The 16368-nt window shown below is 38.4% G+C and overlaps 1 protein-coding gene across 4 annotated transcripts in view; it reads right to left on the reverse strand.

Annotated features, from left to right (window-relative positions):
* Positions 1 to 16368, reverse strand: part of Dlc1 (DLC1 Rho GTPase activating protein) — a 436178-nt gene that overhangs the window by 59324 nt on the left and 360486 nt on the right. Inside the window, exon 6 of one of the 4 annotated variants that reach the window (XM_070016288.1) lies at positions 14716 to 14924. The exons of the other annotated variants lie outside the window; for them this stretch is intronic. Within the exon in view, the coding sequence (XP_069872389.1) occupies positions 14854 to 14924 (71 nt within the window). The 3' untranslated portion in view covers positions 14716 to 14853. Of the gene's footprint in view, positions 1 to 14715; positions 14925 to 16368 lie in introns of those variants that run through there. 4 annotated transcript variants of the gene reach the window in all.

Below are 16368 nucleotides of genomic sequence, written 5' to 3' on the forward strand. Positions count from 1 at the left end.
TGTGAAACAAAAAGTTCAGATAAAGGGTTCCAGCTAAAGGTCTCATTGAAGGATGTGATTTCTTAAGATGCTTTCCTATAAACATTCATGTCCAGAACAGTATTGCAACAAAGAACTTTTTCATTCAAAAAAAGAATAACCTTAACATGAACCTTTATAAGTAGTATTGAGTCTCAATTGTTCAAGAAGTACAACACAGTAGTCTGATTGTAGTCAAGGTTTTTTTGTTAAATATCTTGGGTAAGAGGCATCTAATGATGAAGCAGGAGAGGTAGGTCCTAATAATAGAAATTGATGGGTATTAGAACTATATGATGATGAAGTATCTGGGAGCAATGAATGAAAGTCAAGAGAATGTAAGTCCTTCTAAAACATAGATGAAAGTCTGAGGATAGCTGTGTGAAGAAAGTGTATTTGAGAATATAAAAAGAAAAGCAGAATGAGAACTGGAAAATATATGATTTTGGTATAGGCAAAGCAAACTGCATTTACAGATAGGCAAACTGCATTTACAGATGTTTTCTGCCCTCATTAATCTGTGAATCTAAATGCAATACTAATAAATATACCAACAATCCATTTCAAGAAGGGTTTGGGAAAATCTTTACTTTTTATTTTATACTATACTATATTTTAGAAATTATACTATCTGCATTTATCATCTGTTAAAATATTTTAAAATAAAAAGAAATTGATGTCTGTCTGTCTGTGTATTATGAATAAATATATTCACACTTAGCCCCAAAGAACAGATCTCATGGAGGTTACTATATCCCTGCCAAATAAAATAAGTATTAGTTATTGATGAAAACAAAATAAAGATCTTATTTAATAGTTTGCATGAGAAATGAAAGAAGCCAGTGCTGCAGGATGGTAGAAAATTTAATCAAATGTATTCACTGTATCCCCATAACCCATAAAATGGAATCTGAACTCTAACTAGCTTTGGTTTTATAAAAGTGAAATATTTTTTACTGGGCACCAGTGGATCACACCTGTAATTCTAGCCACTCAAGAGGCTGAGACCTGAGGACAGCAGTTTGAAGCCAGCCCTGGCAGGAAAGTCTACCAATTAAGTACCAAAAGAAGCTAGAACCAGAGTTGTGGCTCAAGTGATTGAGTGCTAGCCTTGAGCACAAAAGCTCAGGGATGGCACCCAGGCCCTACGTTTAAGCCACAAGACTGGCACATACATGCACAAGAAAATTAATTTTTTTTTTGTCAGTGTGGGGCTTGAACTCAGGACCTGGGTGCTGTCCCTGAGAATTCTTTTGCTCAAGGCTAGTTCTCTACCACTTTGAGCCATAGCATCACTTCTGGTTTTCTGGTTTGGGAGATAAGAGTCTTCTAGGCTTTTCTGTCCCCACTGGCTTTGAACTGTGATCCTCAGATCTCAGCCTCTTGCCTAGCTAGGATTACAGGTATGAGCCACTGTGCTCCGATAAAAGTTAATTATGTTTAAATAAATGGAGATTAATGAAATCTAACTAGATTTTGTTTTATAAAAGCAAAATACTTTTTTTTCAACTGTATTTTTTTCGACTTTTCTTTTTTGGTACTGGGATTGAACCCAGGACATTGCACTTGCTAGGTAAGCGCTTTGCCACTGAGCTACATCCCAGCCCAAAAGCAAAATATTTTTAAATAGACAATTCCTATTTTCTTTTTTATTCTGAGCTCTGAACTTTTAGATATTTTTAAAAGTGATATACTCTATAATTTTATTCTGAATGTTGCATCCTTCCTTTTGTGACTTGAGGAAAATGTTTTCTTATGAATTTGCTCAATCAACAAGGAATATCCATGAAACTACCTAGCAAAAATGTGGCTAGAGCATTTGCACTTAATAATCTCTAAGACTGTCAGCATGGCTCAAGTGGTAGAATGCTGGCCTAGGAAGCACAAGTCTTTGAAATAGAACCTTGGTATTGCCAATAAGATAAAATCAAATAAAAAAATACATTAAAAAAAAGTCAAGCACTGATGGCTCCTATCACTTCTCAGGAGCCTGAAATCTGAGGGTGGAAGTTTTTTTTTTTTTTTTTTTTGGGGGGGGGGGGGTCCGGTCGTGGGGCCTGAACTCTGGGCCTGGGCGCTGTCCCTCAGCTCTTCAGCTCAAGGCTAGCACTCTACCACTTGAGCCACAGTGCCACTTCCGGCTTTTTTCTTATGTGGGCCTCGAGCATGCAAGGCAAGCGCTCTACCACTGAGCCACCTTTCAGCCCCTGAGGGTGGAAGTTTGAAGCCAACCTGGGCAGAAAAATCTTATCTCCAATTAACCTGCAAAAAGCTAGAATTGGAAGTGTGGTTGAAGTGATATAGCATTAACCTTGAGAGAAAAAGCTAAGGGAGAGTATGAGGCCCTGAATTCAAGCCCCAGTATTAGGACACACACGCACACACACACACACACACACACACACACACACACACACACACACACATACACACAGAATAAGAGAAAAAGAAGAAAGGAAGAAAAGAAGGAAGGAAGGATGAAAGGCTCTAAATTACAGTCCTGTTGTATTGGAAATTAGCTTTGATTAATAATACTAGGAAGATTATGGTTAACTACTATCTCTTTTTTGCAAGTTGCATCCTACAACTATCCCACCATTGATGCAAATGCAAATGTCTAGGGAAGACAGTCTTGTTCCGAATTTGTTCCTGCTGTGTCAAATGATTGCAAGGTTATAAGGTTAGAGTGTACTGGATGTGCCAGAGGCTTTTAATATATCAGCTCTAACCTTGCCTCTCATTGTTCCACCATGTGAGACGCCCTGAGGAAAATCACCACAGCCTAGAGAAACCCATTAGATATTTTTCCCTCGGATATTCTTGACTGGAGTCCTTGTTGGGCTGAGTCTTCATACAGTTCCCATCCCTTCCTTCCAGGGCTCATTCATAGTTGTTGGTTAGGAGAAGGAAAGGGTGGGTTTTCATATTTATAAACTCTAGAACTAAAGGTTAGGGGAAGTTCATGTGTCCTTGTATCTGATGTGGCTAAAGAGGGCAGTTAAAAAAAGTCAAGGTTTGGCTGCTACAAGCTTCCTTGAGCATTCCTAGGTAGGCTCCAGCAAGTGCCTGGATTCTAAGATACAACCTGATGTTCTCCCCTTTAAAGAGGGGAACTTACAGAATTCAATTTAGAGAATGCATTCAGGACAAAAAGGAGAGTTGGTTTATATTGCCTTTGTAAAAGAACACACACACACACACACACACTCAGTCACTCTTTTTTTTTTTCTCCAAGTATGAAGGTTCAGCTATAATTCCAGGATTAACTACAGAGACTGGAAGATAATTCTTAGGCAGGAAGTGTAAATAATTGCGTGGATTCTCTTCACTTGAGACTGATTTACCAGGGTCTCTTTGGAACTTGTCTTATGTGTCACATTGACCTTGCAAACTTAATTACCTATGTCATCTGAGGCTGGGTGCTTACTTCTTACAAAACAAAATCAGTCTCATTGAGACTATCTTTTCCCCATTTTGGTATTAAAGATCAAGTCTGAAGCCTCTAAGATATTAAAAACTTAAAAAAAATCTATAGTAAAAAGGAAAACAAAAAACAAAAAAAAACTTAAATGCAACATGAAGAAGTGGGTTGAAAGAGGGTTTGAAATGAGAAGTGAAATTGAATCTGCAATTTGCCTAACTGAAGAAAATTCACCATCAAGAAACACATTTGGAGCCACATTCAGGTAGCTCACCTCTGTAATCCTAACTACTCAGGAGGCTGAGATCTGACATTTCTGGTTTGAAACCAGACCTGGCAGGAAAGTCCATGAGACCCTTGTCTCCAACTAAGCATCAAAAAGTCAGAAATGGAGTTTGTAGCTCAGGTAATGGAGCACAAAGGCTCAGGTATAGTGCCCAGGCCCTGAGTTCAAGTCTCAGGGCTAGCAAAACAAACAAACAACAACAATAACAACAAAACCACCGAAAATGTAATTTGACATGTAAAACAAAAACAATGCATCAGTATTCATCATGTGGCTATTTATTGGGTTGGCTAACTGGGTTCAAACTAAGAAGATGAATGCAGAAGAGTCAAAGTGTCTGTCCCTTTCAAAGTAGTAAGTTCACAGTTAGGGCACTGGTAATCTGGAAATTCTCAATAACTCTATCTTGGGCTCAAGAATAGGATTTATATTTGTATTTGATCTAAAAGCATGTTCTTGGAGATCATTGGCATAATTTTCATACCCCAAATGGATAATTAACTTTGATAATTTTTATTGTGTTTGTATTCACAGTTATATTTCTTTTCAACCAAACCAATTTCTATTTCTCCCCACACACATGAAAAAAAAACACACATAATGCTTTTTAAAGAAAATAAAAGTTTTAAAAGTTTTTATAGCCATGCGGTTAGTTCACTCACTAGTTTACAGAAGTAGAATTCTTTGAAACTAGATATCATGGGAACAGTTCAGAGTTTGGAACTTGCGCAGACAATCCAGCTGGGCTTTGTTTAACATTCTAAAGCCTTCAAATATTTCACTGAAAGAAAGTCAAGATATCTTTTTTATATACATATGTACATGCCAAAAGGTCACATTTTTATTGGTTCATCTGCATGTCAGAAAGAAAAGTCCTTTATAGTTTTAATCATAGTAAGTCTCTAGTGTCCCCATACAACTACCCCACAACATAGAGAAGTGGTAAATTGGAAGTCTAGTTTTGTTAAATGCAGTATGCCACATTTAGTTAAACTTGTTCTTCTTTCCATTAAAAAGAATGTAGTAAACAAAAGAAGCAGTTTGCCACAATGCATTTCTTCTACTTGGGAGTGACCTGTTTTCAATTTAATTTAGAAACAGTTGTGCAGAACTAATTTGTACACTGGGGGGAAAATACAAGGTATTCAACAGTAACTTTGCCCACTTCTTTATTCTCAGTGAAAGTGGTCATGGAAGGGATGTTAGACTCTGAGAGAGAGAAGAGGAGAAATATATCCCATAATTTCTAACGGTCCTTCTCCAAGTCAAATAGGATTTTGGGAGTGGGAATGTCTGTGAAGTTTGGTCACTTTTCCATAATGAACACTGAGACATCTGAAAGAAAGGGGAATATAGCTTCAGAATTGTTTTTCTTTCAGTAAGATTCTCAAGAATGTTTTTTATCTTTATTATTATAATTATTCTTCTTCTGTTTTGTTCTGGAGCTTGAACTCCAGAAGGGGTTGGGCTGGGCCTAGTCCCTTAACATTTTTGCTCAAAGGACATTTGAGCTATAGCTTCATTTTTGGATTTTTTCTAGCCAGCTGAAGGTAAGACTTATCTGCTTGGGCTGCCTGTGAAACTCATCCTCAGATTCTAGCCTCCTGAGTAGTCAGGATTACAAGCATGAGCCACTGGCTCCCAGTTATTATATTATTATTTATAAGGAAAACACATACACACTCTGTCTTTCTCTCATTTCTTTGGATAATCTTTATCATAGGACAGCGATTTGGCTTCATGTTATGAAAGAGTTCAATAGCTCAGGCTGCCAGAAGAACCCAACAGAAATAGGACGACAGGCCTAAGTGAAATGTCTGAATAGCAGATCAGGCACAAGTGCCTGACCCCTGTGTTGATTGGTGGCACTCTGGGAACCAGAGCTACATCCATACAAACAGCTGCAGAATCTAGAGAGGTAATTTATGTAATTAGCGAAGCTGGCAGAGATAGGATTTTTTTGGCTTCAGATTAGAATTCCGTTCAATGATTCCAAAGTGGAGAGTGTTTTGTTATCAACCCATATGGGGCTGACTTCCCTCCTAAATCAAATACCAGTACTATGGCAGGAACCCAAGAAACTGTAAGAGGCATTTTCACTCCCTGAAGTTTTGAGCTCACAGTTCCCATCAAAGGACAAAATCTCCTAAGTAAATCTACCACGGGAAGGAGCTGGGCATTTCATGCTATCTCCTTGTTTGGCTGCGGTGCTAGCCAGCCCATAGGACCAGGACTGGGTCACTTCAATGATGACAGGGTGCTGCCCTTCATTAAAGGATTGCAAGGTGACTACACATAATTGCTTCCAGGTTCTTTGCTGGGTGGATAAAGGACTTAGTTCTCTTTGCTCTGTGCCCCAACATGAAGCCAAGAACTCTCTCCCTTGCTGGAGGCTCTACCTCATTCAACACCCCTCTTTTGTTTATTTATTGTGCAACCTATGGGTGTATTGCCTCAATTATAAACCCAGACAGGGGCTTTCCTCCCCACACCCCCATGCCCCATCATCTAATAATTTTCCTGGGTGAGCTGGCGTGAGTCCTATGGAACAGATCCCATACATGTTCACCATCTTCCCCAGCAAGTATGTGGCAAAGGGCTTCTTGCTCCATAACCCCTAATGGGTTCATTGGTGCATAGCCCTTGAATTGTTTTCCCAATCGCTGTGTGAAGAGCTAATAGTAAAAAGGAAGAAAGGAAAGAGGAGTGAAAACCTACCCCCAAAATGAAGGTGGAACATCACAAACATTGTAATGCTAGCTTGAAGCCATAAACCTTTGAGTCATAAAGAATGACTATGATGAGTAGACTGAATACTCTTTGAGTCAGAAAGTACTGCGGTACTTGTCCTAACTTGATTTGAAACCTTGAAATGTTTTTCATCATCTCTACATGGGGTTCTGGGGGTGCTTCCCTCTTGGATTTGGCAGCTGAAATTCTGGGCAATCCTGTCTTATCTCCATTTTTTTTCCTGACCTCCGGGATGCCTCCTTACTTTCTTTCTTCTTTCCTCTCTGTCTCTGACTTGGCATTGGTTTTGAAACCACGGGCAGCTTAATGCACACTCACTCTCTGTCAGAAGAGAGGGTTTTCACTGGGGGTTAGCTGGAAAAAGAGGAGCAGATATTGATTATCACACCTTACAACGTGTGTGTGTGTGTGTGTGTGTGTGTTTGTGTGTGTATGTGTGTGTGAAATTGCTGTGTGATGATAAAGTGGTGATCATGATGGATTCAGGATGTTATTCTTAAGCCAGGTGCTGGTAGCTCATACCTTTAATCTTAGCTACTCAGGAGGCTGATACTTATGATGGAAGTTCAAAGCCAGCTTGGGAAGGAAAGTTCATGAGATTCTTATCACCAACTAACCATCAAAAAGATGGAAGTGGACCTGCGGGTCCTCAAGTGGCAGAACACTAGCCTTGAGTGAAAAAGCTAAGAGATAGCAGCCAGGACCTGATTTTAAGCCCCAGTGCCCTATCTCCCAAAACCAAACCAAATCAAACACCTAATTCAAACCAATCTCCTTCCTCACTCAAAGATACTGCCTTTGTGTACATGGAGCAGCAGAGACATCTGGATGAAACATTTATTGAACATGCTAGCCTGGTGTAGTTTTGAATGGAGGTGATTTATGGTGGTCTTGTAGCCTCATCTGTGGGGCCTTTTCAGAGGTTAGTTCTAGTCCCTGATGCTTTTCCATTGTTTGCTTGTTTGTTTTGGGGCGTACTGGGGTTTGAACTCTAGGCTTCAGGCTTGCTAGGCTGTCATACTACCCCTAAGCCACACCCCAAGCCCTGTTTCTCAATGGGGATTTTTTAGGATAGGGTCTCTCTTTCTGCCTAGGCTCATGCCTGAATTGCTACACCTACTTTTGGCATCTTGTAGTTGCCTCGTCCCTGATTCTGGTCCTCATTCATACTTCTGTGCCTTGCTCTTGAGAGGGACTGGTTATGTATTCTGATCACATCCCTTAGGGAATGCTCTCACTAGTGGGAATCCTTTCCAGGTGTGACAGAAATGCAGAGCAGTGCAGTGCTGCTAACCTGCAGACTGGATGCTATATCCAGAGCCTTGTGCTTCTTGTAAAAGGCCCATAAATCAATACTCATTTATAGGTGGAAAGGTAAAATAGTTCATTGAAATACAGACACTGTTATTTCCATATATGTGGAGACTTTAGGATGAATAAAATACAAAATTGATCTCAAAACATATTAAATTTTATAACAGTTTTTGGTACTACATGGATGGTTGCATCTATATCTCTGTTGCATAGTTGTTGCATAGGTCAGTCAGCTAGCCTCCCTCCTCCTATAACATAATCACACTTTTTAACCTAATTTAAAATTGCAATGTAACACGAACTTTTAGTCCATATAGTCATAATATATTTTGTATGCATCTAGCACTAGACTATTTGGTGAACTGTATGTTAGGCGATCAAATTTAGGAGAAAGGAATATAATCAACTATTTGATACTGTCTAAAAGGTCTTTCAGAAAGTTCCTGGGACCAATAAATGCTTTTGGAGGTTAGTGGGACTTTTGTTATGCCAGGGCTGCCAGACACTGAGAGGGAGGAGGAGTGGCAGGAAGAGGGACTAATAATTCAGCTGGATCAACTAGTACTAGTCTGGATGGCTCTGTCCCTATGGGCTTGGGATAGAGTGAGAAGAGTCTGAGAGTAGTTATGCAGAGGGTAGGTGGGATAGCTAGCACTCAGGAGGCTGTCTGAGGACAAGAAGCCAGTGAGATCAAGATGATGCTCATGGTCCAAAATGGAGAGATTACATTTAATTCATTCAAGACATTTGGGCTGCTATAGAGCAATGTGCCTGAAATCTTCCTGTGGCTTACATACTTGATTGATAAAATTAATCTCTATAGAGGTAGCAAAGCTTAAACCTGCTGAGATATTCATATTTTTCCATCAGGAGACAGACCTTTCTATCTCTATAATTCTCCTTTAGTCCTCCTTTCAGAACTTCTGCATATATTCTATCTGGAAACTGTTGACTAAGACTGAAGTTTGTTTGCTTGGATAATTCAGTGGAAGAGCCTGAAACTCTATTAGGTTCACACAACTGTGGTAGTGATGAAATGAAATCTGATTTGACACAGTGAGTCTGGAGATTTTCAATCTCTGGTGAGTTTTCAGTTTCTGGTGGTTTTTTTCTGTATTATAGAGGTGTAAGAACACAGTCACAGACAGCCATGAAGTCACAGATGGAAGATTAGTAGAGTACCCTCAGGATCAAGGAGACTGGAGAATTTATTCAGATGGATCTGTGAGTGGTTTTCAGTTGTTTTCTTTCTATACTAACATTGCCAGATACAATGCAAAATGCCTAGCAACATTTAAATCTTAAATACACATCAAATAATTTTTTAATAACACATTTAGTTTGGACTTAAAAACACACTTTTAATTTAGAATTCAAATTTCTCTAGATGTTGGTATTATTAGTTGCTAGATCTAGCAACTAATTGCAGATCTAGCTAGACTGTACTGTAGTCCCATCGGGATTCAAGATGTTAAATTTATGAAAGAAATAGATAGAACAAAGATAAGCAGGATGGATTAGTAAGGCAAAAATTAGCAGGCAAAAAACTTGAAGTGGTTTGCTGCATGTCACATTGGAAGAGTAGCAGCATTTCTGTATTTGCAGATGTATTTGACCTTGTCTCAAAGTTTCTCAGTCCTGAGTTTCAACAACCCACTAGTGGTCTTTCCTTGTATGTCCTGCTGAAATCTCACAACCTGTCAGAGATGAAGGTGTATACATGGCCAAGGTTTCTGTTTGCCATGGCTCTTTTGGAAAAAGAGATCTGGCCAAGATCCTTGAACCTTTAAACAACTTCTGCTTTACCAACACTTACTAAAGTGGATTGCTAAAGTAGTTAAGTTCCAATGAAAACAGTGGCCTCTATACCTTCTTGTATTCCCCAACTCTGGCGAAATGGGCTGACCACACAGAAGTGGCAAATATTCTTTTCACTTAGTCTTGTGGGATTGCTATGAGTGGACTGAATGGGTCCACTTTCCTTGAGCACACACTTACATAGTGGCTCTCTAGCTCATGTCCCTTAGAGGGCTAGATGAGTCCAAGAAGGCAAACCCAGGAAGGAGTTCAACTCCACAGTTATTCCTCCCCCTAGTGGTATAATCCAATGCTAGGTCACTAATACGTCAAGGCTAAATCCTTAAAAGTAGCACTGGAAAAGGGTTTCATTTCAGTGTCTTAGTGTTAAATGGCCTAAAGACCTCTTTTGTTTCTATATATCCTTTTTGTCATGGAGCCAACCAAATTCATAGGTTTGAGATCCCAGCATTTTTTTGACCACTTATTCCTTTACATTACTGTCTTTTCTAAGTTGATGATGAGTTATTGAACTCAGCCATTCATTCCATTCTGCATGGCTCTCCCATTGCATCTGACATTGCTTGTATCCAGGCCTTCTCTACTTTTCCTCAAGACTATAAATGATAAACTAGCGTCCATGTGTCTAAATGCTTTGCTCTTTAAGTCATCATACTAAAACTGGTTTAATGGGCCAATTTATTTAAACTGCTGAGTCATTTTTCCCCAGGATCTCTTTGATTATGTATATTGATATTTAAAATCCTTCTAAGACACTCCATCTCACACTGTGGAGGGACAGATTGCAGAAGATGGGACCCAGGTGGGCCTGGCAGGTGACTTCAGAGGCCACTGGCAAGACCTGGCAGAACAAGGGGGGCAGGGCTCCTGGAAATGTGAACCCACTCCAATTTGATGAAAACAAAGGAAGAAGAATTGGAGAAATTTTGTCCAGTTCATCTCCTTTCAAAGGCCCACACAACCCAGAAAATGGATTGAAGTCTGAATGAATAAGAGGAAGGCTCTATGGGAGCTCAACTGTAGGATGAGAGGAAATGAACAAAAGATCTTTCCTAGTGGAAGAACTCTGTGTATGTTCTTGGGTAAACATTCGGCAAGAAGATAATCCAGAAAATAGTTAGAAAGCTGGCTAACAGGGTAACAGGTACAAAAGCCAACCAAAGGTGACTGATAAATCCTCCTTTTGTCTTAACATTTCCTATGCTCTTAAGTCTAATTGGTCAAGACATTTCCTGAAAGGCCCAAGATTTAACCTTTAGATTAGGGATTTGAAGGTTATTTAGTAAGAGACTCTGAATATACAGAATTGTAAATTTGACCTGGACCATAGCATCTCCTAGTTTTAATTGAAGTCTTTACTTTTGTTTGCCTGAGATTATGGATTAAAAGTGAATGGCTTTTCAGAGGGGGAAGACGTATTTTATCTAGTGGGTGGCTAAGCTGCTATTTGTAGCTGTTTGTGTGTTCATTGAAGTTCCTTGAAATTTGGGTAGAAATCCTAAGACCACCATTGCTTTATATTTGCTACGGGTGATGTTACCAGGATAGCTCTAAAAATAAATTTCTAATAATGATTGCCATTAACTCCTAGAGGAGTCACATAATCACTAAATTGATAATAGTATCAATTTAGCCCAGTAATATGTTCTGAAATTGGCCTCAACAGCAGAGAACATTTTAGCCACAAGTTACTTTGACTGGAAAGTATAACTTATATTTGTCATTTCCCTAAATCATGATTTAAACAAGAGCCAAGCACTGCTAGAACAACTCAACAGGACAATTTAATTTTCTATGATGATACATTTACTTAGTATACTTAAGGATTTATTTTTTTCTTTTTAACTAACAAATCTACTTTCTCTTCATTTTTGTGTTATAAGGGAGATTTAAGCTTTCGATAGTATTAGGCTAGAGGTTGGTTCCTATGGATCTTGGAGCCATAGTGCCAATATCTCTAGTAATATTTCCATGGTCTACTCATTCTCTAATATTTATTTTTCTGTCTCTTTTTATAGTTAAGTTGTTGTACAAAGGGGCTTCAGTTCAGCAAGGTAGTTTATAAGTATAATGCATATTGATTAATGTCTCCCCTTCCATTCTTCTCCCCTACTTCCCCCAATCCTAGCAATCTCCTCAAGTTATAGGGTGTTCTATTTTCACACATCTTTCTCTTTCTTATGAAACTATTTCTGAGATACAAATATGTATCTTTAAAACTTTTTCTCAATAAACAAAGCAACATAGGTGATCTTCAGATTACAATGACTTCTTACTTAAGATGTGTATGAATTGGAACATTGGATGAGTTTTTCAAATTTTAATTATGTAAGGGCTAGTGATATTTCTAGATGAAATTATTAGCTCTAGGGTTGCTTCTAGCTCCTGTCCAAGATGCCCCTCAGTTGATCAAAATGTCAGGTAGTGGAAAGGAAAGTCAAACAGGGCATTGGAAATCTCTTTTACCCTTGATAGCAACTTCATGCTATTTCCATTTTTTCTGTGTGAATTAAAGGAGTCATGTTCCAGAAATTGATTTTTGTGCTTAAAAATACATAGATTGATGGTCAGGATATTATTGCCAATCAGGAAAGGGAGTGGAAAGCCCAGGAATTCCAAGAAAAGGAAAAGACTGCACTATCTTTTGCCTTTTGTTCTGGGATGGAAATAAACTCTCTCCAATCCAGATAAGCTTCCTTTTGATCTTCCTCTTGGAATACAGAGAGATAAACAACTGGCCATTTTACATTGGCTTTTAAAATTCAAAGTGCAGTCCACACCAAACCAATTATCTATGGGCATTATTTATTTACTTATTTTTTTGTCAGAAAGTTACTTGGATGACCTTCTCTGGGTTCTATCTGTTTTCCCTAGGCAGCTCCAAAAGCCCCAGCAGCATTCAGGAAATGAACTCAATGATGAGACCTCTGTTTTTCCTGATGGTGTGATTCTGTGGTGATTCCCATTGGATTGAAGAATCTAATTTATTATTCATAATGTTAGAGCCAACACATACTGCTCTTTGCAGTATAGAGGAGGTCAGGTGTATAGGAAATGAGATTTAGACTTTTCTGTGAAGTTTATTGTTCATCCAGAAATAGTACAGAGGCATTTATTACTATCTTCACTGGGTTATGGATCCAAAGGAAGTCTGGTGTGTGGTACTTGGAAATCTGGGGGGTTTACTGCAATGTCACTCAAGGTCAGACCTCGTCATCACTTCCCATGCTTAAATTCTGATTGGTTTATTTATTTCTCACAGATAAATCAATCATATCCAGTGAGATAACTAATTTTAGACTGATTATATTTTAATGTCTAAGAACCAAGAAGAGGCAGTTGAATGCAATTCTTTTTGTTTGGAGTTGGAATATACAAGGGTTTAATCTTGGTTCTGATGTTGTACTATCTATGGGAATTAGAGAAAATGACTTAATCCCTTTGAATTGAGTACCTTCTTAATGTGAGGAAACAATCGCTACATTGTAGGATTTCATAACAAATATGCATAAAAGATCTTGGAGTACTGCCTGGTGTAGAGGAGAAATTCAAGGACCTAGGGTTCAGTTCACACTTGGATCCAAGAAACTTTGCTGTGACTCTGGCCAAGTCTTAATTTATGGGACCTTATTTGAAAGAGGTGGCCTGTAGTAGGCGGTTTTGTTTTTTCCTAGTGTGTTATTCTCTTTCATTAGATTTCCCAAAAGATTAAGAACACAGGGGAACATTTCCTGCTTTAGGTCTCATAAGCCCAAAAATTAGATGATTAATGAAATGTGATTTTCATAAATGATTTCAGGTATATTTAGTATAGTAATTATAATTTTTATTCATTGTAATATAAAGGTTTTTCATATTTGAAGATCCAAGAAGTTCTTTAAAGATTTCTTTTTTTAAAACAGAATCTCATTATAGCCCCGGCTGTTCTGGAACTCCAGATTTTCCTGTTTCCACATCCTGCTTGCTGGGATTATTGGTGTGCACCACTACGTCCATGTTAAAGAGTTCTTATAGGATTAGATGTGATGAGAAAAACACAACAGAATGTCTCCTTCAATATGTAGTCACAGCTGGGTGCCAGAGGCTCACACATGTAATCCTAGCTACTCAGGAGGCTGAGTTCTGAGGATTGTGGTTCAAAGCCAATCTGGGCAGGAAAATCCATGAGACATTTATCTTCAATAAAACTACTCAGAAAAGGCCAGAAGTGGCACTGTGGCTCAAGTGGTAGAGTGCTAATCTTGAGCTCAAAGATGCTCAGGGACAGTGCTCAGGCCCTGAGTTCAAACCTCAGGACCAGGAAACAAAACCAAAATATAAAACTCAGTCACAGTCACTGAGAAAAAAATTCATGAAATGATTTTTCATGGTAATTAGAACGTAATAGAAGTCTTGTGAGCTGAGAGCTAGTAAGATATAAATAAGCATGCAGTATTGATTTCAGACCTCTTGGGGTATATAATTCCATATGTCGCAGAAAAAATGAGCTAACATGATTTTCCAGACATCTGATGCTAGAGTAGTGGTATGCTGTAGGATGAAAGGGAAGGAAGGGTTAATATCAGTCAGGCAACGGTTTTTTGCCTGGAGGTTTTAGCCTGTCACACATTCTTCAAAAGGATTAAAATTCAGAGAAGACCATTTCCTGGCTAAGCATCCCTAATGCTTTGTAATCTGTGATCTAATGAACACAACTAATTTCATGTTTATTGAGGATATTAATTTCACTTCTATTTACTGGTTATTAGAACATGCTGTGGGTAGCCAGCTCATATATTGTTGAAGACTGGGGGAGAATAGAAATTACTAAGAATATCCAGAATTGAAAATCCTTCTATGGAAAGAGGGGGCCTCCCTTTCTCTTTAGTTATAATGAGGGATTTGGACAAGACAAAAAGGAGTAGCTCCACATAAAGATCATTTCCCACAATAAAATATCAAGAGATTTTATTCAGGGCTAAGTGAAACTTTTAGGAATGGTACAGTTTGCTACATGTATTCTTACTTTCTATTCAGAAGACATATATATATATATACATATGTGTATATATGTATATATGTATGTATATATATATATATATATTTATATAGTTTCATTGATGTGAAGTTAGGAGGGACTAAAAGAGTTCCCTGAGCTACGTAGATCCTCTACTTTCTTGTGAAAGTAGCTTATATCCAGAAGAAAGCAGATTTCTGTATAAGTTTTGGCATGTAGCATACAATCAAGGCTTTGTAACGGGTACAGCTAAAGACTATGCTGAAGTTCAAGTGTTTTGTGGAAGTCTGTGCTTCCCAGGTGATGCTCCAGGTAAAGACCTGTTGAGGAGAAAGGAGGAAGAATTTTGGACCAAGTGAATTCCAAAGAAACTCTACTTCTGCAGTACAAAAACTCTTATCTTTGGGGCAAGCAGGTTTAGGATCATGGTAGAGCTGAGCTCAGGGTTACTTTTTGAACTCAGAGCTAAGTCTCACATCAGTCACTATGCAAATAAAGAAGTTGATCCTCATAACTAGAGCCCCCAAAGAACAATAATTGTGCTTCACCGATGTGGCGCCATTATTTTGAAAATAATGCATTTTTATAGGCATCATTTGGGAGTAGTTATTTTTATAACCAATTTATAGAGTCTGAGGAGTTAAGTGGTAATTATGTACATTAAGAGTTCAGTTCTAGCTCTGTAAAGATGCTTATACATAGATGTCCATAGCAGACTTCCAACCTCACATGGAGTCTCCTGAAGAGTGTGCTCCCCTCCCGCCTCAGAACCAATATCTCTACCATGAAAACTTTTTAATATTAAAAACCCAGAAGAATAGGAAATGGCTGGTTACTTCAATACCTAGAATATACAGACATAAGGAGCTGGGGGCTGAGCTACACTTTGTAGCTCATTTATTCCTCTCAGTCATGCATTTCCTGTGAAAGTAAGTATCAGAACTCCAGCAAACACTGTTGTTTATATTGTGAAATGGTGTTAAATTCAGTGAAGGCAATACACACAAGGAATTCAGATGAGGGCTTGCAGCACAGTAACCCCTAATAAATATTAACTATTATAATTCCCTCTTACAAATGATGTGAGGTAGACTCAGCTTATTTTAAAAGACTTCCTAATTCACATGGCTAGTCAGTGGCAGACCAGGGAATTGTCCTTGCCAGAATCGGACTCTTTACTGATAGGAATTTTTACGACTATTTCTGTTTGAAATATCAGAGAACAGATACTCTATTCCTCAGTAGCATTAACAGGAGCTTCCTAATCTCATATCAAAAGGAACATAGGAATTACTTTCCAGAATCTTCCAGATCCTACAAAATTCATTTTTATCAAACCCTAGATTGCTCTCATCCTGCATATCTCATCTCCATTTAATTTCTGTTGCTTCTCCAACTTTCTCCAATTTTGCTGCTTTTCCGGTTTCTGATCCTCACTTGGTAACAATAGAGTCATTGGAATGTATAAAATACGTTCCTGGTTCCCTGGCTCATGGAAATGACTCCCAGTACAGTTATAACTGTTTGAAATCAAGAACTCAGAGTGAATATGCATTTTTCTTTAAAAATGTTTTTTTTTCCCCAAAAGTACTTGAAGGAATTGTCTCAAATACCTTGAAAACAACAACCATTTGAGTTCTCTTTTGAAATATTCTCATCAGAACTTTGGCTTTTTGCAAGTGGATGGGGGTGAATCTCTTCTGGACTCACTCCAGATTCCCATGAGATCACACGGGAGATCATGTGGGAATTTCAACATTCTTT

Source organism: Dipodomys merriami, unplaced genomic scaffold (genome assembly GCF_024711535.1).
Source record: "Dipodomys merriami isolate MVZ:Mamm:240054 unplaced genomic scaffold, mDipMer1.0.p SCAF_12, whole genome shotgun sequence".
In the NCBI taxonomy this organism is placed as follows: domain Eukaryota; kingdom Metazoa; phylum Chordata; class Mammalia; order Rodentia; family Heteromyidae; genus Dipodomys; species Dipodomys merriami.